This window comes from Littorina saxatilis, linkage group LG16, assembly GCF_037325665.1.
Source record: "Littorina saxatilis isolate snail1 linkage group LG16, US_GU_Lsax_2.0, whole genome shotgun sequence".
Classification (NCBI taxonomy): domain Eukaryota; kingdom Metazoa; phylum Mollusca; class Gastropoda; order Littorinimorpha; family Littorinidae; genus Littorina; species Littorina saxatilis.
This window is the reverse complement of record NC_090260.1, coordinates 45,031,587-45,058,435: the sequence shown is the minus strand read 5'-3', so window position 1 is coordinate 45,058,435 and position 26,849 is coordinate 45,031,587. Positions and strand designations below refer to the sequence as shown.

The 26,849-nt window shown below is 41.7% G+C and overlaps 1 protein-coding gene across 1 annotated transcript; it reads right to left on the bottom strand.

Moving 5' to 3' along the window:
- Positions 1-1,057: 1,057 nt before the first annotated feature.
- On the bottom strand, positions 1,058-7,448 carry LOC138949712 (zinc finger protein 268-like). Its single transcript, XM_070321508.1, has one exon. The coding sequence runs from the start codon at positions 7,019-7,021 to the stop codon at positions 5,246-5,248; it is 1,776 nt and encodes a 591-aa protein (XP_070177609.1). The 5' UTR covers positions 7,022-7,448; the 3' UTR covers positions 1,058-5,245.
- Positions 7,449-26,849: the final 19,401 nt, after the last annotated feature.

Sequence of the window (26,849 nt, the reverse complement as noted above, 5' to 3'; positions counted from 1 at the left end):
GGCAGTTGTTGGGGGGGGGGGGGGGGCAACTGTCCGCCCATGGTTTGGGGCATTTGTCTGGGGCAATTGTTCAGAGGGCAGATGTACAAGGGGGAATTGTCCGGGGGATAATTAGCCTTCTACCGGAGACATCATTCACAACACGTCTAATTGTTGTCACTGGTGCGCACAAAACTTGGTCACTGGATAAAGCATCAAATTCATAATATTCGCTTTTGAGAATGCAATACAATGTCATAAGTGAGCAATCTAGGTGAGCATACACCTTTGTTTTAAGAAAAGGTTTTATTTTAAATCGCAAGATTCCGAAGATGCCGTTACGCTCACTTCATGAGATTACAGGACTGACAAGCGAAACCCGGTGGGGCTGAAGAACTTCATGGAATTCACACTTGCGTGATTTTAATTTGATTTTTTTTTAATAAACATGCTTATAAATGAATGAGCGACAAAATAATACCAACCTTGTCATGTGAGATTCCCAGGAGTTCAAGCAATCGGGGTCTGCACCTCGCCGGTAGCAGAGGGCGGCGTTACGAACGTAGCCGTCCAAAATGTCAACTACACCTTCTTTTTTCATGAATTACGTCATTATACACGACAAATTATTGTGAAAAAAACGTCACGCATCTGTATGGCTGGGTGATTAACAAAGGTGCAAACATGAAAATGTATGCTTTCATTCAGTTGAATTGACGGATGCTAGCTTATAATGAAAACGGCCGTTACGAAGCTATCACGTACGTGTGACACAAAACACTCTCTGAGACATCAAATTCGTCCAAAGTGTGCCCTCGGTTGAATGAATGCATTTTCTGCATCTTCAAGGTGCACTTGTTGACTTGATCGTAAAAAAATTAGTGATTGTGTTTTTCTGTGTGTGCGTGCGTGCGTGCGTGCGTGTGTGTGTGTGTGTGTGTGTGTGTGTGTGTGTGTGTGTGTGTGTGTGTGTGTGTGTGTGTGTGTGTGTGCATCAAACGTTCTTAAAGGAATGGTGAATATAAAACTTAAAGCGTTCATTGTAGAAATAATTATAATCATGATAGCAAGAGAAGTGTAAAGCGGTTCCTTTCTTTATTTGGTGTTTAACGTCGTTTTCAACCATTCAAGGTTATATTGTGACGAGTGTAAAGCGGTCATGCATAGCATACAAATAAAACACATATAGAATTGCAAGTTAATTTGTTTATATATTTGGACAGTAATAATACAATCCAAAGATTGATACTATAAACTTTATATTGCAGGTATTGGACAGAAAGCCTGGTGAGGTGCACTTTGTTTCCATGAGTGGTAGATAAAACACATATGGACAGCACTTGCAGTATTAGTTGCCTTTTGCTTTAAGCTTTATTGTTGTATATCCGGCACATTATGTTGTCAGTTGTTCTTTCGGATTTTTCAAAGTATGGTGTTTGTTTTTGCATGATCTGAATATTGTTGATCACAATAAAATTGATATAATTATACATTTTCTGGTGTGTTTTTTAATTATATGTGTGATTGTCAAATACGTATTCAACACCTCGTCAAATTCAAGGTTGATACGTTTTCACATTTACGCAGGATCTCTCTCTCTCTCTCTATTTTTTGTACAAGGTTTTCTGTCCACAAACCTTTTATGTCACCAATATAGATGTGTTTACATGTATATTGTATGTATACTGACGTCCAAAAGAAACGCGAAAAACAGTGTCTAGTGTCACTTATTGCCTAATAAAAAAATCGTACAAAAATTCAAATTTCATTATTAATGTCCAATTTTTGGTAGAGTAGAACACTGACTTATGGTCCATAACACAGTAAGGTTGCGGAGACGATGCGTTATTAGCGCTTAACAGAACAGTCAATAGCGTGTGTGGCCCCCATTAGCATCGATGACGGCCTGGCATCGGCGGTGCATTGAGCGGACCAACGTGTTGCTGGCTTGCCTGGGAATGTTGGTCCAGGCCTGCCGGACGCCCCGATCAAGATCAGCGACAGTTGTGGGCCTTGGGACCACCCTGTTGAGCTGTGTCTGGAGCAAGTCCCAACATTGCTCAATAGGGTTCATGTCAGGAGATAACGCTGGCCAAGGCATCACCTGGATGCCTGAGCGGTGCAGGAGATCCTGAGTGGCCCTGGCGGTGTGGGGGCGCGCGTTGTCGTGCTGGAAAACCCAATTTGCATGGGCTTGAAAAAAGGGCAGCACATGAGGGTGCAGCACCTGGTCCATATAGCGCTGCGCTGTTACGCCGTTGCCGGGTCCAGGACCCAGGCCTTGGAAGATGACGGGACCTAGCACCTGGTTCTGGCCGATGGTGCCCCACAACATGAGGCTGGGCCCACCCCAGGCGTTGTTCTCCACGACACAGTTGTCAGCATAGCGGTAACCACTTCTTCTTCATACCCGAACACGCCCGTCGGCATGGTCAATGCAGAAACGGCTTTCATCGCTGAAAAGCACGTTCTGCCAGCGAACATTGTTCCAATTGAGGAAGCCTTGCGCCCAATGCAGGCGTGCCTGTCTATGGCGCACGGTCAGGACGGGTCCCCTGGCTGGACGGCAGTTCCTCAGCCCCCTGAAGCGCAGTCGCCGGCTGGCCGTTTGCCCAGAAATGGGTGCCTGGTGTATCCCTATAACAGTTCTGGCTGTTTCTGCAGCTGTTCTGAAGGGATGTGCAACATGGCTGCGGAAAATGTGCCGATCTTGCCTTGGCGTCGTCACTCGGGGTCTGCCGCTTCGCTCGGCATCAGCAGTAGAGCCAGTTATCACAAACCGCTGCAGGAGACGATAAATGGTGGATATGTGACATTGGAAAGTCGCAGCCACGGCTTCCGGCGTGTCCCCAGCCTCCAGACGTCCAATGGCTCTCTCGCGTTCAGCAGAAGTGAGTCTTGGCATGGTGATAGCGTCGAATGAGGGACTGATGAAACCTGTAACTTTGTGCCATTTTTATCCTCTAGTGACAGTGAACACCACTCACTGATCAGCTTTTGTGCTTTTCTTGCACGTGCAGCTGAACTGCACAAGAAAAATGTCTCAGCTAACTCGGGCTTTACGTGGATTGCAAGTGCGCTGATGCGGTAAAATTCACAATACACCTTCCTCAGACATCGGTCTTGATATACTGGCTGCCAAAAATAACGCAACTTTTGTTAATCCAGAAAAAAAATTATTTGTAAAATAAATAATATTTTTCGCGTTTCTTTTGGACGTCAGTATACATGCCAAGGTATATTTGAAAAAAAAAAATTAAATTAATTTTTTATTATAAAAAAAATTATTTAAAAATTATTATTTTTTTATATATTTTTTATTATTTCTTTCTTTCTTTATTTGGTGTTAAACGTCGTTTTCAACAATTCAAGGTTATATCGCGACGGGAAAAGGGGGAAGATGGGATAGGGGAAAGGGGGGAGATGGGATAGAGCCACTTGTTAATTGTTTCTTGTTCACAAAAGCACTAATAAAACAAGAGGCGAAGCCATCAAGGCTCACGTAAGTAATCGACAAACAGTAACACAAACTCAATCACTCCGTCACACACACACACACACACACACACACACAGAAAGAGCATAGGTGAAACTGTGCAAGAAAGCGAGACACTAGATCTAGATCTGTCTGTCTGCATGTAGCCTACTTACAAGGACACGACTGCCAACTAGTCTCGGCGCGCTCAAAATAATAATGACCGAGACTTTCAGTACTTCCTTCGCGTGACGTCTAACCCTCTTACGTCATAATGTGACGTCAATGGAATGTGACGTCTTCAAATGTTAGAGTTTCTACCACAGACATACACACGCACAGACGCACGCACGCACGCACGCACAGACAGACAAAGTTACGATCGCATAGGCTACACTTACGTGAGCCAAAAATTGCTCCAGGGGCTTGCAACGTAGTACAATATATGACCTTACTGGGAGAATGCAAGTTTCCAGTACAAAGGACTTAACATTTCTTACATACTGCTTGACTAAAATCTTTACAAACATTGACTATATTCTATACAAGAAACACTTTAGGATAAAAGGAGAAACAGAACTGTTAGTCGCCTCTTACGACATGCTGGGTAGCATCGGGTAAATTCTTTCTCGTCCCAACCAATATGGGACTCCCCTTAACCCGCAGGGGGTTCCCCTAACCCGCGGGGGGTGACGGCACAAATAAATTAATCACATCAAAATAATCACACAGCAAAAGCACTACTTGAAAACTGGCGTCAAACTGTACAGCACAACTTAAAAACCATAAAATGCATCTGTTCAAACTTTGCACAAGAATCCATAAGACAGACAGCAAAAATACATTAATCACATCTTGATGCTCAGCAGAAGCACTACTTGTAAACTAGCATTTGTTTGTTTGTTTGCTTAACGCCCAGCCGACCACGAAGGGCCATATCAGGGCGGTGCTGCTTTGACATATAACGTGCGCCACACACAAGACCGAAGTCGCAGCACAGGCTTCATGTCTCACCCAGTCACATTATTCTGACACCGGACCAACACTAGTGTCCTAGCATTAACCCCATAATGCCAGACGCCAGGCGGAGCAGCCACTAGATTGCCAATTTTAAAGTCTTAGGCATGACCCGGCCGGGTTCTTTCTTTCTTTATTTGGTGTTTAACGTCGTTTTCAACCATTCAAGGTTATATTGCGACGGGGAAAGGGGGGGATGGGATAGGGGAAAGGGGGGAGATGGGATAGGGGAAGGGGGGGAGATGGGATAGAGCCACTTGTTAATTTGTTTCCAGTACAAAGGACTAACATTTCTTACATACTGCTTGACTAAAATCTTCACAAACATTGACTATATTGGGGTCCTGATTTGGCCTATTAATATGGTCCGCTGGACCCGAAAAGCAACAGCTAACTAACTATTGACTATATTCTACACAAGAAACACTTAACAAGGGTAAAAAGAGAAACAGAACCGTTAGTCGCCTCTTTGGACATGCTGAGTAGCATCGGGTAAATTCTTTCTCGTCCCAACCAATATGGGACTCCCCCTAACTCGCGGGGGGTTGATAAATGTTGATATCACAGTCAAATCTAACGATAAATAATATATACTAAACTTGGCAAAAATATTATTGCGATTAAGTTTGCACCCAAATTAAAGTGGTAATTCCCGTGTCATTTTATTCCAACCTTCTCTTGGATGACTTCTCGGATAACTAATTTCCTTTACACAAATCACGTGATCGCCGCTTAGATTTCCCTGTACAATGCAGTGAGGACAGGTGGCTTTTCTCAAGTATGTGTTAACATGTGGATTTTCAAACTATTTTCGCGAGAATATTTTGCTGTGCAAATAAGGCAGGCATGTGGCTTTTCTCCTGTATGTGTCAACATGTGGGACTTCAAATAATCTTTTAGAGCAAATTTCTTTGAACAATGAGGACAGGCATGTGGCTTTTCTCCTGTATGTGTCAACATGTGGGTCTTCAAAGTCCCTTTCTCAGCAAATTTCACTTTGCAATGAGGACAGGTATGAGGCTTTTCTTCTGTATGTGTCAACATGTGGATCTTCAAAACATCTTTCCGAGCAAATTTCTTTGAACAACGAGGACAGGCATGTGGCTTTTCTCCTGTATGTGTCAACATGTGGGTCTTTAAATGCCCTTTGTGAGCAAATTTCACTTTGCAATGAGGACAGGTATGAGGCTTTTCTCCTGTATGTGTCAACATGTGGGTCTTTAAATACCATTTCCAAGCAAATTTTACTTTGCATTGAGGACAGGCATGTGGCTTTTCTCCAGTATGTGTCAACATGTGGGTCTTCAAACCATCTTTCCGAGCAAATTTCTTTGAACAACGAGGACAGGCATGTGGCTTTTCTCCTGTATGTGTCAACATGTGGGTCTTTAAATGCCCTTTGTGAGCAAATTTCACTTTGCAATGAGGACAGGTATGAGGCTTTTCTCCTGTATGTGTCAACATGTGGGTCTTTAAATACCTTTTCCAAGCAAATTTTACTTTGCAATGAGGGCAGGCATGTGGCTTTTCTCCTGTATGTGTCAACATGTGGGTCTTCAAAAACTCTTTCCGAGCAAATTTCTTTGAACAACGAGTACAGGCATGTGGCTTTTCTCCTGTATGTGTCAACATGTGGGTCTTCAAATTCCCTTTCTGAGCAAATTTCTTTGAACAATGAGGACAGGCATGTGGCTTTTTTCCTGTATGTGTCAACATGTGGGTCTTTAAATGCCCTTTGTGAGCAAATTTCACTTTGCAATGAGAACATGTATGAGGCTTTTCTCCTGTATGTGTCAACATGTGGGTCTTTAAATGCCCATTCAGAGCAAATTTTACTTTGCAATGAGGACAGGCATGTTGCTTTTCTCCTGTATGTGTCAACATGTGGGTGTTCAAAAACTCTTTCCGAGCAAATTTCTTTGAACAACGAAGACAGGCATGTGGCTTTTCTCCTGTATGTGTCAACATGTGTGTCTTTAAATGCCCTTTCTGAGCAAATTTCTTTGAACAATGAGGACAGGGATGTGGCTTTTTTCCTGTATGTGTCCACATGTGGGTCTTTAAATGCCCTTTCTGAGCAAATTTCACTTTGCAATGAGGACAGGTATGAGGCTTTTCTCCTGTATGCGTCAACATGTGGATCTTCCAATCACTTTTGCGAGCAAATTTCTTTGAACAATGAGGACAGGCATGTGGCTTTTCTCCTGTATGTGTCAACATGTGGATCTTCAAAACCTCTTTCCGAGCAAATTTCTTTGAACAACGAGGACAGGCATGTGGCTTTTCTCCTGTATGTGTCAACATGTGGGTTTTCAAAACCCATTTCTGAGCAAATTTCTTTGAACAATGAGGACAGGCATGTGGCTTTTCTGCTGCATGTGTTAACATGTGGGTCTTTAAATGCTCTTTCAGAGCAAATTTCTCTTCGCAATGAGGACAGGCATGTGGCTGTTCAGTTGTATGTGTTAACATGTGTTTGTTTACACCCCCCTTTTGACCAAATATTGTTGTACATTTAAGGCAGGCATGTGGTCTTTCTCTTGTCAACATGTGATTTTTTACTTGATGCTTTGAATCATGTGTAACTGCACTCGTGGAACAGACATATTGTCGTTTCTTACTGTATGGGAGTGCACATCTTGTCAAATTGTTCTTCAAACAAGGAGATTTATCTTTACCACTCGAAGATCCATCTAAAACAATATGTTTTTCTTTCACTAACGTTCTGCTAAAGATAGGTGTTCTGATTATTGTTCCTTTTTCCTTTGTCCTGTGACTTGTCCCTTTGTCCAGTGATGTCTTTGTCTTACTTGCAGTGACCACAGATTCTGTAGCTGAACATTTCTCCACCACAACAGCCTTGACTCTTGCAGTCTCACAGGTGAAGGTGTCAGAGGATTTCAAGTCACTGTGTTCCACACTCTCAACGTGTTGTGTGGGTTCTACTGGCTCTTGTTTCACTCCCACTTGACAGTAACAGCCTGCAGGCAGAGGACAAAATGCTGCTTGCGTTACACAGTCACGTGCAATGTCTGGTTTCCTGTCCTCTTCAACTTCCACACCACCACAAACAAAACTCTCACCATGCGCATACACACTTGTTGCAGGGATGTCTTCAGCTGCGGAACTGCTGGTCTCGGTCACAGCTGGTAATGCCTCAGTCTTGAAGTCCTGCCCCGCATTGCATGTACACTCCTCTTTGCACTTGTCGGAGACCTCCATCACTGGGCTTGCTCCACCCTCCCCCACACCGTCTTTTTCACGCTTGATATCAATAGAACATGTACCCCAATCTTGTTCTGAAAATGAAGCTGTGTCTGCAATGGTTCCAAAATCAATTGGGATTTTTGCTGCCCCTTGTTTTTGCCTAACAACTTCACTGTAAGCACTGGATGATGTTGGTATTTCAGCTGCCTCTTGTTTCAGTCTAACAACGTCGCTGTGAGCACTGGACAATGTTGGTATTTCAGCTGCCTCTTGTTTTAGCCAAACAACGTTGCTGTGAGCACTGGACGATGTTGGTATTTCTGATGTACGCTCCATCTGCAAGTTGACTGTTTTGTCCGCCTTGAAATCTTCACCTGCTGGTGCTGTAACAGAAAATGCAAAAATCTTTTGTAAGTCTCGTGATGAAAATGTTTACATACCTTTTCTGAAGTTATGTAAGACAGCATTCCTGAAAGATAGAAATTCACAACTCGCAAAGACAGAAATATTCTCTTCCTGAAAGAAAAGACGAGACGTTAAGGAAAGACAGAAAAAGATGTCACTTTAAAGGCACACAATTTCTCAGGAAAACAGTTCGCCAAACCATCTCACATTTTGCCGGTCTTTGCATGGAATACGACCATCTGTCCACTTGGTCACATACCAGAAATGAACAGCGTGGGTGATCCCTGTGCATAGTGGACATTAGCTGATGAATTAAATTAAATGTTGTAAATGCAACCACTGGCTTCTCAAGAAATCATTTTATTCAGTGGAACCCCCCCACCCCCCCTTTTAAAGGCCGAGTTCCAACAGGCCGAAATACCCATGGGTCTTGGCGGAGCCTATTCATAAGGTAGTCCTGCGTAAAGTAAACGCGGTTCCGATATGATGAGCGAGTTGTCACAACAAGCCGTCACATGCCAACCCACTCGCCTGCATGTTCTATTTTTATTCTGCACAACCCGCTGTACTGTTAATTTTATTTCTATCAAAGTCTGCCTGCGACGGGCTGGGCCTAGCAGACGATGCATGGCTGCTTGTTTATTTCTCCATGGCAACAAACTCCGTTGGAACGAGAACTCGGTTTAGAGTAATATTAAAGTTCAACATTGAATTAATTATACGCTCATATTAAAGAGGAGAATGTTAGGAGACAAAATTAAAATTAAACAGTCGAAAATATGTTACTTGAGTTCAGTACTTTTCCGGAAGTATGCCCAGGCTAGTGATGGGTCGGCTAGAGATTACAAAAATAATTTGTTTCCACATCAGCTTGAAAGCTGCTAAAGTGGTCGTGTTTGTAACATTGTTGGCATTAAAAGTTTAAAGTAAGAACTTTACTTTCAGAAAATCAGTACAGGGCCGATGGAAAATACGTGCGTCATAACGTTTTAGAAATGTCCCAATTACAAAGGGAAGGTCAAGGTAGTTGAATGCCGCAAGCGGATGTAAACAAACTCTCAGCGCCAAATTCAAAACACGAGAAATGGAGAATGCTTCCCACAAAATTAAACTTACAGAGAAAGCATAATTTGGAGATCACTTACTAAGTTTAAAAGAAATATAAACAAACAAAAGTTCTCAGTGCATCTCGTCTGTCGCTTGTCTTGTGATGATCTTTTATAATGAGCTTCGGCGGTGTGTCAAGTTTATCATCGTCTCAAAGTAAAATAACAAGAATAATGGAATCATCAACAAATCAAAAATGTACAGTTAAATTGTCGTTGAGAAACTGGTTACATCTTGTGCTCAGTTTCTCTGCAACAAGCAAAGACAGTGGCCGTGTTCAGTGACTCGCTCATCGTTATAAAACTGTACAGTGTACACTTTTAAGATTACAACGAAAAGGGAGCAGCAAAGCCCTGTACAGCGCTTCTATGCCGTGGAACATCGCCTGCGGCTAAATTGGGTTACTCATCCAGGGCAATGTTATGATGTTATATATCTGACTGTGTGACAGGCGAGACCAGGGATGGTTCGCCACATTTGGAGAGACGTTTCAGTGGCTTTGATTACCTTATGTTTCAGTGACCAACAGGTCTCAGGTTACCTAGTCTGGTGGATGCAGTGGCCAAGGCATTCCACTTGATTAAACAGGCCAACAGCTGACTGCATACCTCTTCTTGCTGTGTGCCTTTCTTGTGAACCTCTGTAAATTCCTGTTATGTGTGTGTGTGTGTGTGTGTGTGTGTGTGTGTGTGTGTGTGTGTGTGTGTGTGTGTGTGTGTGTGTGTGTGTGTTTGTTAAGACCGCGTCGTTTTGACTTTGGCCTGAAAATGGAGCCGAATTGTTTTGACGCACCCCGTTGTTTTGACGTCACAACAACGGCACTGGGTGCAGTGCCTTTGTAGTGCACTTGCACTACAACGGCACTGGGTCCAGTACCCGCTCCGGCATCGAAGCATTTTCCACTAAAAAATGCACAAAATTTGACCTATTTCGTCGCCTATAGAGGACGGAAAGAATGTCATTTCAATGGTGTGATAACATTCTTTCCGTCAAAAAAGTCAACTTAACGGGAAAAAAAGTCAACTTAACGGTGTCAAAACATGTATGTGTGTGTGTGTGTGTGTGTGTGTGTGTGTGTGTGTGTGTGTTGTTTTTGTGTGTGATATTCACCTTTTTTTCTGACGGTTGTTTGGAACCATTATTAGTGGCAATGATTTTATTGACACTAGCAATAAATCCGCTGAGTGCAGATTACACGGACACACACATACACACACACCGTCGCGCACGCATTTGTTCACTGTGTAATACAATTGAGCACATGGTCAAAGTTATGCAGTGCCAAACACTGACGCAACCGGTCAACCTGACTTCGTGTTGTAGACTGAAGAGTAGAAATACCCTCTCTCTTGGTGCAGAACCAGAGTGGAAACTCGCACCAACAATCGGATGTCAAGAACTTGAGGAACCACCTAGAGTTCAATGTGTCACTGCTTTCTAATGTTTTATCCAATATACTGGCGCCACTATGTAGCTCTGTGTCTTGGTTTTACAGTTCCCAAGGTATCAAGGTCGTTACCGTTTTCAAGACGTGTCGGTCAGTCTAGCCGGCTTTTGGAACAGTGGAACCCTGGTTACACAAACTGACTGCATTCTCTAGAGAAAATATATTGACCATTGTCTTTGCCATAATAAACCAAATGTAAAGTCTGTGAATCTAACAAATTGAAACGGACTTGTTAGACACCTTTTTTCTTAACAAAAGATATAGTTTGCGGTTGTTAATTACGAATGTGACCGTTGGTTTCAGGTTGAGTCCAGATACATAACGGCACTGTGAGCGTGCATTTCGCTCCCCAGCCCACATGTTTGGTTTTGTCTGAGATTAACTAGGTCACCAAAATTTGCGGGAAGAGGAGAAATTTGGTGGGAAAACTTTCATTTAGTCAGTCAAGGCATGGTCTCGCGTCGTGGACGGATGAGAATAGCTTTGTGATTAATATATTTTTAATTAGATAGCAGAGCATCACTATTGCTGGATGTTTATGAATATGATATCTGTGACAGACAGGGATTACAACATTTGCCGCATAGTCGCCTGAAGAGTGGTGTTTTAGTGTGTGAAAAAGTGAAGAGAGTGCCTGGTTCCAACGTGCCTGACTGTGATACGCGGTGTTCCACTGGAAACATCAAGCAACACGTACAATATTATTTTCTCTGGAAAAGTCTGCCATAAATTCAAGACATTGGTACTTAACTCACGATCGTATTCATCCACTAAATAACTTCAGCTAGAGACATCTTTCTTTCCAAAGAAATTTGGTGTTTAACGTCGTTTTTAACCATTCAAGGTTATATCGCGACGGGGAAAGGGGGAGATCTTTACAAACATTGACTATATTCTATACAAGAACCACTAAACAAGGGTAAAAGGAGAAACATAATCCGTTAGTCGCCTCTTACGACATGCGGGGTGCAGAGAAATAAGGATGTGGAAAAGAAGACTTTTGGTAAGTGAAATAAAAGTGATGGATCCAGTCAGATAGAAATAAGACAACAAGAAAAGAATTGGAAATCTGCAGGGAACAGTAGGGAGAATTTTCTTGGAAGGAAATATAGGTGAAAGGACTGGTAAGGCAGAAATAAGACAAAAGAAGAGAAGTAAAGGGGTGGGGTAGCTCTGTGGAAACACTCCCGCCGCGTGAAGGCGACCCCATGGGAGCTGGAAGATCATTGTTCCATATGAAAGTTGATGTTTTGCTCTTTATACCCGCATGTACACTTTTTAATCTTAGTTCTAAAATGTTGACACAGCAGCTATATTATTCTCGTTTAAAGCACTCTTCGGAAATCTTTTTGGCTTGTCCGAGTTATTCCCCTTTTCCCCAGTTTCAAATTCCCTTTTCTTTTGTCAGATTGTCGAATATGGAACAGCTTTGATTCATGTAACATTCTTCAGCTTTGTAGACATTTTCGTTTTACCATTACCCAGCTACACTCTTCAAAGAAGTGAAGATTTTCATGGTGCTTGACAAAAAAACCCATTTTGAAGCACAACCTAAAAGTGACGTATCTTAAAACCTCGTCATGTATGATGTAGTAACCAAATGACGTTGTCTTTTGGAGGTATACCAGTTAAATGTTTGGCCTTTCAAATGATGATCAGTGGCCTGAGACTTGTATAATCGGGGTTTGATCATTTTGTTTGGATCATACCTCGTAAAAGCAATCTGTTCTACTGTATATCTGTTACAGGCATTAAGTGAAACCAGGCATTACGCGTAATGCCTAAAATGTTCAGGCATTACGCGTAATGCCTGTGACCACTAGGCATTACACGTAATGCCTAAAAATACCAGGCATTACGTGTAATGCCTGAAAATCATTGTCAGGCATTACACGTAATGCCTGAAACCTGTTTCAGGCATTAAGTGAAACCAGGCATTACGTGTAATGCCTGAAATTTTCAGGCCTGTGACCAGGCACTACACGTAATGCCTAAACGTATATAATGCCTGAAACATCTCTGCAATTGTCGTTGGTGAGGTTTCTGTTGATGTTTGTTGGTGGTTCGTGGGTGGTTTGTTGGTGGTTGGTGGTGGTTGGTTGTATGGTAGTTGGTCGTGGTGGGTCGTGGTTGGTTGGTGGGTGGTTGGTGGGTGGTGGTTTGTTGTTGGTTGTTGATTTGTTGTTGTTGCATTGCACCAAAAGACGGTCCAGGCGTCCGACTTTCAGCTTGGGGCATTGCACCAAAAGACGGTCCAGGAGTCCAACTTTCAGCTTGGGGCATTGCACCAAAAGACGGTCCAGGCGTCTGACTTTCAGCTTGGGGCATTATTATTATTATTATTATTGTGATCATTTTTATGCGCCTAATCTAGATATAGCCCTAGGCGCTTACATATTAATTTCTGCCGTTTTGAAATGGAATTTTTTACAGACAGACAGACAAACAGACATTTTTTACACACAATATATAACGCATTTAAATCGGCTAGTAAAGCTCAGTAGCCTATTGCACCAAAAGACGGTCCAGGCGTCCAACTTTCAGCTTGGGGCATTGCACCAAAAGACGGCCCAGGCGTCTGACTTTCAGCTTGGGGTATTGCACCAAAAGACGGCCCAGGCGTCTGACTTTCAGCTTGGGGCATGTCGATGTCTTCATTTGGTTACAATAATGCCTTTTGTAATTCTTCCTCCGTTTCGATCAAGTCTATCGGGCAACGTTGTTTATCTCAGACCGATCTTGGCTTCCGTGCCAAACATTGCTTTAAATGGCGATCTGCCTATACCGGCGTGGTGACTCGTGTTCTTTCTAAACTGGACAAATTTGATACCAGCAGTCCAGTTCGTAGTCTTGTTCTCGCTCATCCATGCTACCAGCATATCCTCCCTTTGACATTATAATTATGTGTCAACTACTCTATCAGAGACAGCATTGGAGATAACCCGGTTTCAGTATTGTTTTACGATAGACGTAGAGCTGAATACCAACACTCAAATCTGTTTTTGACAAACACCACACATCACTTACTTTCCCAAGAGATGATACTCATGACGTGACTTTGTCGTTTTCTGGAAGGCAGCTTTTACTTCTTCGATTGTTCTGAAGTACACAGCTTTCAGGAGCAACTTTCTGCCGTCCTTTTCATAATGTTCAAACAAACGTCGAGTAAACAATTGTTCTTTTTCATTATCCTCCATGGTGACGAATAAGCAACTGGTGAAAACTCGACTGGAAATATTGGACCTCGGCTTTCCATTGTGACATGCACTCACAAGTACGTGAAATTCAAACTGTGGTGAACACTATGTCAGAAATACATTATTTTGCATTGCGAACCATCACTCATAATCGCAAAATAAAATGTGCAATCATTTCAAAGCTCACTTGATCGAATGTCAAGTTACTATATTCACACCATGACATTTTGTCAACACTTTGTCCTTAACAAATGTTCTCACCGTCATCCAAGAGGTAATGGATAACTGTTCAGTGCAATAGGCTTTTATGTTGTGTGTATTGCCTGAATTGCTTCAGGCAATAAGCGTAATTTTGAGACACAAATTTCAGGCATTATGTGTAATGCCTGGTATTTTTAGGCATTACGTGTAATGCCTAGTGGTCACAGGCATTACGCGTAATGCCTGAACATTTCAGGCATTACGCGTAATGCCTGGTTTCACTTAATGCCTGTAACATATCCACTACGTCTTATAAAAGCAATCAGTTCTACTGTATAGCCACTACGTCTTACAAAAGCAATCTGTTTGTTGAATATGGCAGGGGAATTATTGGCCTATTCACTTATAATTCAGTCGATCGTATGTTTCAACATAAACTGCCTTATCGATGTTAAGTTTACAATGAGCTGCACAAAAAGGCAGATTTTTTTCTCAGCGATGTACTGCTGTATACAAAGCTTCACTTACCGTAAACTATTTTGTCTACAAGAAAAAATTCTCTTTACATAGGTTTTGTTAACACTAACAGTAACACACCTAAAAGATGTCACTTTAACAATTAAAAGCTAGCATTTGTTCAGCAAGGCACATTGTATATTGAGGATGTTGCATTTGTTGTTTTAGTGTTAGAGAGGTTTGGTTAACCTTACCGTATGGCTCTGGTTCCGTCATGTGCCAGTACTGCGGTGTCTCTCCTGCGACATCAATCTCTATCTTGATGTCAGACAGAATTGCTGTGTCTCCTTCCTCCATGCTGCAGTGAGAAGCTTCTGCATGTACCTGTCTGGTCACTAATGAAGGCCTTGATGGTTCCCCACTGTTCACAGCATTACTGTAGAAAAAGAACAAAACATGTGGTACATGTACATGTATTTGAAAAAAACCGAGGATGAAATGGTGCAATGGTTCTGCTTGCACTTGCAGTACCAAAAATAAATCTATGGCAGCTGGTCGTTATGGTAATTCTTCCCACACGACATCACAACCACCAAAATAGCACAGCCGCCACAGGAACATCTGAACAGCCATTTTCAATTTTTCAAGTGAAAAAAGTCGTGGTCTTGTCTTTCAAAAGTGTTTTGTTTTCACAAACTACAAACATGGCACGCGCCCCTCAGTATATATCACTATATGCAAAGTAATCATTGTATGCAGAAATCAGCGATAAAAAGGTGAAATAAGGCAAAAGCTATGCGCACTCCGAGTGTTTACAGGATTGCTAGGTCTGTATACACTCCGACAATGAAAAGCTCTGCTACAACTCTTTTGTCAATGAAATGCCCCCTAACTAGCCATTAGGAAGTAGCCAATGAAAAACCAATATGATGTATTGACTTCCACTATCTCTTTTCGGAGTGTCGAGGATTGGCAAATAATGTACATTTACATAGCATACAACCACTTCTGGGTCACAAAGTGTGTTCCAAACTGCCGTGTAGCAACAGTTTTTGTGTGTGTTACTGTATGTTTTTTCATGGGTTGGACTCTCTTGTGATGACAAAAAGAGGAAATCACTTTTTTCTTGGGGGGGTTCGATTTTTATTTAATGGTACATTAAAATCTGTGCAATCTGGTGCATTCTGAAAGTAAAATCGTACTTGTTTGGATCAGGTAAAAAAAACATTCTTCTCGCTCCCCCCAAAACACACACACACACACAAAACAAACAAACCCAAAACTACCTCAACCAAACAGAAACAAACCACTTTCACACAACAAGGGTAACATTGTAATGGTGCATATATATACGTAATGAACCATGTATCCATAATCCAATACTGGCAATAGTATGATCTAAGTGACGCCCTAATGCATTGAAGCTCAAACTTACTGTTAAAGTGTTAGTTATCAGGAGTTTTCAGTCAGCACAATTTAACTCTCAAGCCTCCAGTGTTCTGTTCCATCTTCACTTCTCTCCATATTCTTCAGTCAACAAGTTATAGATACTGTGATGAATTCTCCAATAAGTTCTGTATTAACCTTCTCCCCTGTCCCATCCCATCTCCACTTGTTTTTCAAACTTTCATCCAATGTTGAACATTTGCTTCGTTCGACAATGTCTTTGCGGTGCGCCATTTTGTTCCCCAAACCGGAAAAGGCAAAGGCAAAGACTGTACCAAATACGATTCCGAACTGTTTGAGAAATAAATGCCGTTTGAGAATAAAATAGTTAAATATCATTTGACGTGGACAAATAGATTACTCCAGCGGATTTCGTAAGTTTTGTCCACGGAAATCCGCGGATTCGCGGAAGAGTTTGTTTGTTTGTTTGCTTAATGCCCAGCCGACCACGAAGGGCCATATATATCAGGGCGGTGCTGCTTTGACATATAACGTGCGCCACACACAAGACAGAAGTCGCAGCACAGGCTTCATGTCTCACCCAGTCACATTATTCTGACACCGGACCAACCAGTCTTAGCACTAACCCCATAATGCCAGACGCCAGGCGGAGCAGCCACTAGATTGCCAATTTTAAAGTCTTTGGTATGACCCGGCCGGGGTTCGAACCCACGACCTCCCGATCACGGGGCGGACGCCTTACCATTCGCGGAAGAGTCCCACCCCTGTTTTTTGTTTGTGTATGTCCCAAGCGTACTTTGATATGTGTACAATGAATCGACAATGAATGGCGTCGCTGAAAGGTCAAGGTCAAATCCCCATGGCAAGCAGCCTATTCCGTGAGAACATTCTCAGCATCACTTGACCGAAATTAGCACCACACCCTCTTGACCCTGTGACTGCTGTAGTGAATGCGTTCTGGTTCGATGAACAAGCTCAACCAGATGCGCAAGCTATTCTGCTCAAAGGATCAACTTTCAACGCCAGGGTGAAACTGAAAGCCTTAGCCGGGCCTGGATACTCTAGCCATAGTTTTCGGCGTGGTGCTGCGACGTTCGCTTTGTCTGTGGGAATTCCTGGCGTAGTCATCAAGTTATGGGGTGACTGGAAGAGCACGGCATATCTAAACTATCTGGATCAAATTCCACAGACTGTGCTCGACCATTACGTACAGTTTTTGCCAAAAATCTTCCTTCCTAAGACCCTACTTAATTAGTGTTGTTTTGGGTGGAATAAAAGAACGCAGTGGCTACACTTACGCCGCCCGTAACTTTTCCCTTCTTTGCTTTGATTACGCCACAAAGCATTTCCCCGCCAGGGCCGCGCTCTACTTCCGGTTTGGGCGGCCATTTTAAAGCGTGGGTCGAGTGAGGACAGACGTGTTCAACAGTTCATTAGTAGTGGTTGTGCGTTTCTACCCCTATGCAGGCCGGTTTACTTTAGTCATGGATAGCGGACTTCACAGCGAAGCAGTTTTGACAGTAGGAAGTACGTTCGAGTCCTTCGACAGGGTGCAAAAAGTTATCTCGGACTCTGAAAGGAACGCGTTCGGTCGTCGCGAACCCTGCCGGTGCAGCGCAAACGAGCCCCCAGAAAGACTTTCAAAGAAGCATTGCAGTTTGGCGAGTTGGACTATGCCTGCATCAATGGAGGACAAAACCATCTGATGCAAACAAACAACCACTACATTTTCTCTCCAATTAAAGGCACAGTAAGCCTCCCGTAAAGCATACTTCCATTTGAACGCTCACCGAACGGGAACATCCTGGCCGCTTTCTGTCGAGTGTGAGAAATGTTCAAAGAATTTATTTTCGTGGACTTGGTGCTTTACAACAATGGCGCCTCGTTTTGGTGCTGGACGGCTGTTATGAATATTCAACTTACCGGAAATCACGCCCGGACAGTAAGCCTCCTGTAAACCATCACACACAGTACAAACACCCTTCCATTTGAACGCTCACCAAACGGGAACATCCTATGTGCCCTACGTAAAGAGCGATCAATTTTTAAAGAATTAATTTTGCAGATTGTCAAAAAAAAATGAGTTACTTCCCTTCGGATCTCATTCTATCGATGTGACTGGCGATAGCCGTGGATCGATGATTATGAGAAAGTTTTTGGACCGTGCGCTAGACCTAACTTTTAAAATCTAAAAAATAAATTGACAGCTTGTTACACAAACATTCTTTAATCATAAAAGAATTTTTTTCATCAAGACAAGATCAGTACAATTCGAAGTTTTCAAAGTTTGAAAAAGAAAAACCCGGAAGCAGGATCACGCAAGGGTCGTAGCAGACGACGGTTTATGCATAGGCCTAAAAAAAAAATAGGTGTGGTTACGGTAACCCGACCTACCCTATTTTTAGGGGCCGATCCTATAACTTTTTATTACATTTGTTATAAAAAAAAAATTTAAAAAAAACCGAGTGCAAAAAACGCTATGAAAGCGAAAGCGCCCGAGTCGCACACTTATTTCCCTGTCAAGTAGGTTTAATTTGTACACATTAGAAAAAAAAGTTAAAAAAAAAAAAAAGTGATTGCCTACCTACCTACCCTATTTTTTTTGGCTATGTTACCGTAACCACACCTATTTTTTTTTTTTGGCCATATATATATGGGTGCGTCTCAGAAACTGAACCTTTTGTGTGTGCCATAATCAAATTAGCCCACAATTGAAACATACTGAATTTTAAATCATGATATTGGTATTTTTGAGAAGTAAAATGAATAAAGAAATAGTACAAACAAAACTGAGTATTTTGCATGATTATTATGAAGGTTGTTTTGCGAAAGAAATGATTAAATGCGTGAAAAATGGAGGTCTGATCTGTGACATGAACCATCAACTAGTTTTGTACCTCACTACAAGAATCGTTTAGAATGTCCAAGGACTGCTATTTTTGTTATGTGTGTTTGGTTTAAGTGTACTTGACAGTTGAAATGTTATTTTGTCCACAGAATTGTTTTTTTAAACGAAATTAATCGCTTGAAAGTTTGTCATCACTGTCGTAACATAGGTTTCCACACGCGTGCAACAGCAACAAGTCCTAAATTTGAACTTTAGAATTTGCATATTCATCTTCAACACGATCTTGACATGAAAGGGCATAGAAACTCGCTAAGTTAAATGTTATTTAAGCATTATTTTCTCAAAATTGCATCTGCAAACTAAGTTGAAAGTTGCGCAATATGACATGCTTCTTCAAAATTCCGTTACGATGGTGAACGGTTTTGCAAATAATGTTCAGAGTTTTGAAGAAAGATTAGAACTATTTTGCGCGTAGTGACTTAGAGGTGCGGGTGACTACGCATGCGCAGTTACAGAGAGAAATAGTTCAGGTTCCAGCAGCGAAGAAAGATTTCGAGAATGTTTCCGAAGTCTGTGATTTTGTTACGACAGTGATCAACACCCAAGGTTCTTAAGAAAAGGTGAGTTTTTGCTGCTATGATATTCTATGAAGTGAAAAATTAGGCTAAACATTTGTTAATAATAGTTTTTCTTTCGATTTCACGTAGTCAAAACTTGACTAAATGTTTTAACATAGAGGGGGAATCGAAACGAGGGTCGTGGTGTATACGAATACGAATACGAATACGAATACTTTATTATCTCATACAGAGAAATTTCAGTGTGTGTGTGTGTGTGTCTGTTTGTCTGTGCGTGTGTGTGTGTAGAGCGATTCAGACTAAACTACTTGACCGATCTTTATGAAATTTGACATGAGAGTTTCTGGGTATGATATCCCCGGACGTTTTTTTCTTTTTTTCGACAAATACTTTTGATGACGTCATATCCGGCTTTTTGTAAAAGTTGAGGCGGCACTGTCACACCCTCATTTTTCAATTAAATTGATTGAAATTTGTGTAAAGCAATCTTCGACGAAGGCCGGACTTCGGTATTGCATTTCAGCTTGGTGGCTTAAAAATTAATTAATGACTTTGGCCATTAAAAATCTGAAAATTGTAATAATTTTTTTTTTATATAAAACGATCCACATTTACGTTCATCTTATTTTACATCATTTCCTGATTCCAAAAACATATAAATATGTTATATTTGGATTAAAAACAAGCTCTGAAAATTAAAAATATAAAAAATTATGATCAAAATTAAATTTCCGAAATCCATTTAAAGGAACGGTAAGTGTCAATGTTTTCTTTAATTGTAAAAGTTGTATGTTCAATGGAATGGTAAGTCTGAACAAAATAATTACTTTATTTTGTTTTTAGCCAGTGAATGTGGATGCATCAAAATCTTGATAGACATTAAACAAATTCATGTTAGTGAAACTAGTACACATATTGCATCAATCTTTAGTTGAAATCGCAGGTACTTGCATGTTTCAGGTGCAAGAGATTCGACCTGATGAACTGGTGGTAACGTTCCTTCAAAGGAAACCGGAGGGGAACTACTATTGCTTTCCAGGGATCGATGATATTTCCTTAGTCCCTACATCTGATGCAACCATGATTCGTGACCCCACCTTCAATGCCAGGGGGCATTATTTCTTTGAAAATAAATTAATTAACTGCAAGTGGCAACTGTTCTATATGTAACCAATGCCTTTGGTTTATTGTCTTAACAATTGAATGAACCACTTTTGAACATTTGCATTCTTCATGTCAAACCTTATAATACATGTCTGGTTGTTCGTTTCCGAGTTACGTCGGTGATGAACTTTTCATTAATGTGAACTCTTTTTGGGGGCAAAGTTTGCTTGATTTTGTCCAGCTTTTTTTCTTTCTGTTCCTGTTTTAGTGTTTGGCATTTTACCTAAGAAGAATCTGGTTGCAAAATCAGCTTCATTTAGTAAAGTTTGTGGGAAAAAGCATAACCGTTTCTTTGTTACAAAAGTGATGTTTCCATGTTACATCGGTGACCATTTTGCATTCTTTTGGGGTAACTTTCTAACATTTTGTCTTAGAGCAACAAATCTTTGCATATATGCTATTGTGAAGGTTAAATGTCAATAAGACTGAATGAATGCCATGTATCAACATGTTCTGATCAGGATATCATTAATTAATTTTCATTTTTGTATTGAAATTTTGACGAATGCATGGAACTTTGAAAAAAACATTATTTTGTTGTTTGCATGTAGTCATTTCATATTGAACTCTATAATGGCTTGTGATTCAACAATAATAACTGAATAAAAGTCGTTTTCAGCCTTATAAATGCAGTGTTTTTGTCTTTTATTGTTTCCATGTTACACGGGTGATTTTGCACACATGGTCCAAATAATGCTCAATATATGGCAAACTAAAGGCAATGTTATATTTTTTCTTGTTTAAACTGAAAAGGTACACCCTGAGAAGTGTGTAAATAGTATTATCAACGTTTTCTGGGAAGATTTTACTTTTGGTGATAATGTCACAAACAGAGGACGAGATTCTGAGACGCACCCATATAGCCGTTCCTCTCAACAGTCAAAGGACATCGCTAGAGGTCTTGTGAACCACAGCCGTTTGTTTCGTGCATAAAAACGTGCTATTGTAGATAAGCTCACATCGAGTTGCATTCAAATGACTAACTGACGACTACATTGTGAAAAAGGGAAACTGGGTCACACGGGTTCATGATGGCTCAGGGGTAAGATAAACCATGCAAAAATTAATTCTTTGAATATTGTTTGCTCTTTACAGAGGGCACCTAGGATGTTCTCAATCGGTGAGTGTTTCTTTCTTTCTTTCTTTCTTTACTTGGTGTTTAACATCGTTTTCAACCACGAAGGTTATATCGCGACGAGGGAAAGGGGGGAGATGGGATAGAGCCACGAGTGTTTCTTTCTTTCTTTCTTTCTTTATTTGGTGTTTAACATCGTTTTCAACCACGAAGGTTATATCGCGACGAGGGAAAGGGGGGAGATGGGATAGAGCCACTTGTTAATTGTTTCTTGTTCACAAAAGCACTAATCAAAAAATTGCTCCAGGGGCTTGCAACGTAGTACAATATATGACCTTTCTGGGAGAATGCAAGTTTCCAGTACAAAGGACTAAACATTTCTTACATACTGCTTGACTAAAATCTTTACAAACATTGACTATATTCTATACAAGAACCACTTAACAAGGGTAAAAAGTGAAGAATTTTATGGGTGAGAAAAGGAAAGTAAAAGGACTTTGGGGAGGCAGAAATAGAGAAGAAACAAGAAAAAGATCCTAATTAGGTTCACGGCATCGAGAGTGATGCGACCTTCTCTCAGAAGTTAGTAGAGAAGGCTCCCCCATCCACCACCCGGGGGACGCGCCTCTACGCCAATTAGGGGGCGCGAGGGGTGAGTGTTTAAATGAAAGGGTGTTTGTACTGTGTGTAAAAGCCTGACCGTATCTGTGACGGGAGGCTTACTGTGCCTTTAACCTGTAGGCATAGTACACATACGGGAAAAATATAACCCATAGTAGTAACAGTACATTCAGTACAGTACATCCTAGTACACACCATGGAGGAAATTCCACCACAAATCATACACAAATGATTCCTTGTTTGGAGAAACAAAATAACGGGATGGGTTGAGCAAACAACTACTTCACTCCCCACATTCACCTGTACCATTAATACAGATAAAAATAGGGAATAAACCCGTTAAAGGAACAGTGAAATCTATAATCACTGAGCCTCATATAAGCCTCAATCACTGAGAGGATATCTTGAAAATCAACCACCAGTACATACAAGTATGTCCTAACAAGGGGCATGAATAATAGTGAGCGTGTTGGTGTTGGACGCAAAGTAAGAATCCAGGGTAGAGTTGGAATAATCGGGATTTCCCGAAACCTCATTTTCTTCTTCTTCTTCTGCGTTTGTGGGCTGAAACTCCCACGCGTTTTTTTGCACGAGTGGAATTTTACGTGTATGACCGTTTTTTACCCCGCCATTTAGGCAGCCATACGCCAATTTCGGAGGAAGTATGCTGGGTATTTTCGTGTTTCTATAACCCACCGAACTCTGACATGGATTACAGGATCTTTTTCGTGCGCACTTGGTCTTGCGCTTGCGTGTACACACGGGGGTGTTCGGACACCGAGGAGAGCCTGCACACAAAGTTGACTCTGAGAAATAAATCTCTCGCCGAACATGGGGACGAACTCACGCTGACAGCGGCCAACTGGATACAAATCCAGTGCGCTACCGACTGAGCTACATCCCCGCCCCGAAACCTCATTTGATTTCCAACAAAGCGCCGCATTTCCGGAAACGAGCTGCCTCGTTCTAGAAATGGCATTTCTTCGACTGGCACAAAAAAGTATACCCTTTTCACAGGTCATGAATAAGGTATATGAAAAAGCAAGGTCTTATACAGGGGAAGTCTTGAATTGGGGGTGTGGGGGTACACTGTGTAACAATTCTCTCAGTGACACCAGAGACATAGTAGCGCATGCAGCTAGCTTGTTGCTGCTGTCTCGATCTATTTTGAACACATTACACAATGATTTTTTTTCTCAGGGTAGAGTGTTAGTTTGTTTCAACAGGCTGAAATCATCTTTAATTTAAATCAACATTTTGCAACAATCAATCACATCAATATCGCGCACAGACTTGCACATTACGTTTCAAGAGCCTAGATTACCATGCAGTGACAAGAGCCTACTCAGTAAAGGGACGTAATGCTGTCTCTGCAGCCCAGAGAGACTGTGTGAGTTTAATATATGTAATCAGTTAAGACTGAGTAAAAAATTATTACAATCGATAGTTACCAGTGAAAAATTATATCGGAACACTCTTGTTGTGTTTTTGTTGTTGTAAAATGTAAGATCTGAAACGTTAAAAATTACGTAAAATTGGTGCGTTTTGGTTGAGTGGGATGGGTCGTTGAACTGTGTTGTTACAGCCCGCCGAAGTTATCAAAAGTGTTTTTGCTTTTTGTAATTCGGTTGGTTTGGTGCGTTATACAATGCATCTGCTTTTTCAAGACTAAGCATTGATCACTTTAAAACACAAGGATCATTATAGGCCAACATGACTTGCATTATTTTACATCGTATTCTAAGAAAGACCAGAATTCTCACTGTGCGCAGTGTACATTTCTAGAATCACATAGCGGCAAAGTTGGACTTCCTATAATGGCAGACATTGTTGGAATTCCAACAAAGCGCAGGTCATTTCCCGAAAAGTGTTGATGACGATATGGGTTGCAACATGCATACAACAGTAAAATGGCGTCATGTTGTAACTAGAGAATGTCCGGGTAGGATCACGCCGCGCCGTAATCAAAGTCTGGCCGAGTGACTCTACGACTCCTGTAAAAGGTGTAACCGAAGCCTGCAGTGAGCGGGTTACGACAGTAAAATGACGTCATGCCGTAACTATAGAATTTCTGAGTCGAATTACGACTTGAAAAAGGCGTAACAGTAGCCCCTACCATAAAAGAAAGGCCATTCCTTTTTGGGGCCCGGGTAGCTCAGGTGGTAGAGCACTGGACTTGTGATCGAGAGGTCGCTGGTTCGAATCCGGGCCGGGACGGACACGGGTCAACTTCATGTGCAGACCTAGAGACGGTATCCATCTCCCACCCCCGTGTCACCACAATGGCACGTTAAAGATCTTGGTCATTCTATAATAAGTGCAGATGGCTGATACCACCTAAACACACATACATCAAAAGCCGTGAGGGCGTAAAAACTCGAATCGTATAAACCAATTCATGTCCAATATAGGCAATTAAGACCTGACGGACAATAAGCCCCTTAAAATTTACTTTTTTGTTTGTTTGTTGGGAAAATGATGTTCCCTTGTGAAACAAGCGAGTCAAGTTTAAATTACAAATGTTGGCAAACTTTATCATGACTTAGCTTGTTGAATCTGTCTTTGCACCTTCTATTTCAATTTCAGTTCCTATGTACCCTGCCATGCAAACATAAATGAAAAAAAGATATCGCAGTGGCTACACTTACGCCGCCCGTAACTTTTCCCTTCTTTGCTTTGATTACGCCACAAAGCATTTCCCCGCCAGGGCCGCGCTCTACTTCCGGTTTGATCCGGTTTGGGCGGCTATTTTAAAGCGTGGGTCGAGTGAGGACAGACGTGTTCAACAGTTCATTAGTAGTGGTTGTGCGTTTCTACCCCTATGCAGGCCGGTTTACTTTAGTCATGGATAGCGGACTTCACAGCGAAGCAGTTTTGACAGTAGGAAGTACGTTCGAGTCCTTTGACAGGTTGCAAAAAGCTATCTCGGACTTTGAAACGAACGCGTTTGTCCAGCTCTACGTTCGGTCGTCGCATACCCTGCAGGTGCAGCACAAACGAGCCCCCAGAAAGAATTTCAACGAAGCGTTGCTGTTTGGCGAGTTAATAATAATAATAATAACGATTACTTATATAGCGCGTAAACCTCGTGGTGACGAGCCCAGAGCGCTTTACACTTACACAATCATAATACAAACAAGGTAAGAGAACTAAATCCGAATAAATTCAAACATGGTCACACACACCCACACACGCACGCACACACACACACTATGCCTGCATCAATGGAGGACGAAACCATCTGATGCAAACAAACAACCACTACATTTTCCCTCCAATTAACCTGTACGCATAGTACACATACATGTATATATGGGAAAAATATAACCCATAGTACATTCAGTACAGTACATCCTAGTAGTAGTACACACCATGGAGGAAATTCCACCACAAATCATACACAAATGATTCCTTGTTTGGAGAAACAAAATAACGGGATGGGTTGAGCAAACAACTACTTCACTCCCCACATTCACCCACCCATACCATTAGTACAGATAAAAATACGGAATAAACCCGTTAAAGGAACAGTGAAATCTATAATCACTGAGCCTCATATATATGTGCGTGCTTTTGTCTGTGTTTTCTTTTTCGTAGGGGATACTGTTGCTGATGGGGTCTATGTCGACCAAAAGAGTGGAATACCACAGGATTTAGTTCCTGTAGCGTGTCACTGATATCGCTGAAAGTCACGTGATGCTTGAACTTGAACTTTACTATGTGGTAGGCTGTGTAGCCTTTACATAGGTCCTATTACTAGACTGTAGCATGCGTGGCGGGCTATTTTACAATCTAGACTAGGCAGGTAGGGTTGTACATAGAAGTACTGTGGCGCCAGAAATTGTCTATCCTGGTCTTAAAGCTGTTGACTGATGGCGCTGTTACTGCCTCTTCAGGCAAACTGTTCCAGGTGTTCACTACTCGCTGGGAGAAGTAATTGCTTCGTACGTTCAGTCTACAGTGGTCTTTGCCGAGTTTCAGAGAGTGGCCTCTAGTGTCTCTACTGCTGATGGGCTCAAAGTGGGGTCTGTCCGCTTCGTACATGCCGTGCACATACTTGAAGGTGTCTATCATGTCGCCCCGCAGGCGACGGTGTTCCAGGCTTGGAAGTTTCAGAGCTTTCAGCCTCTCACAGTAGGGCTCATCTTTCAGACCTGGAATGAGTCTGAATGCTTGGCGACATCGGTAGAATTTGATGTTTTACAATCTTTTTTGATATTTCTTAGAAATTCGAGTATGGTTTGCAAGTTTTATTGAAACTCCACCCTGTGGGATTCCCTGTCTACAGGGAATCCCGCTCCAGGAACTCCACCTACAGGGAATCCCACTCTTTTGGTCGACATAGACCCCGTCAGCAACAGTAGCCCCTACGAAAAAGAAAACACAGACAAAAGCACGCACACACAGAATATGCTTACTTACAAGCTCAAGCTGCTATCATAACTAGTTTTCACATGGGGTTTCCAAAACGTTTTCCACTTCCATCACAACAGAAAAACGGCACGTGTTCCACTTCCAGAGTCAAGGCTGCAAAATCATGATCCCCAAATGGCCCGAAAGCGCGGCTGCATATCAATCCGAACTGTTTGAGATGTTATACCTTTTAGTAACAAACATAACTTTCGTAAAATCATCACAAAAAATTAATTTGAGATAATATAAAAA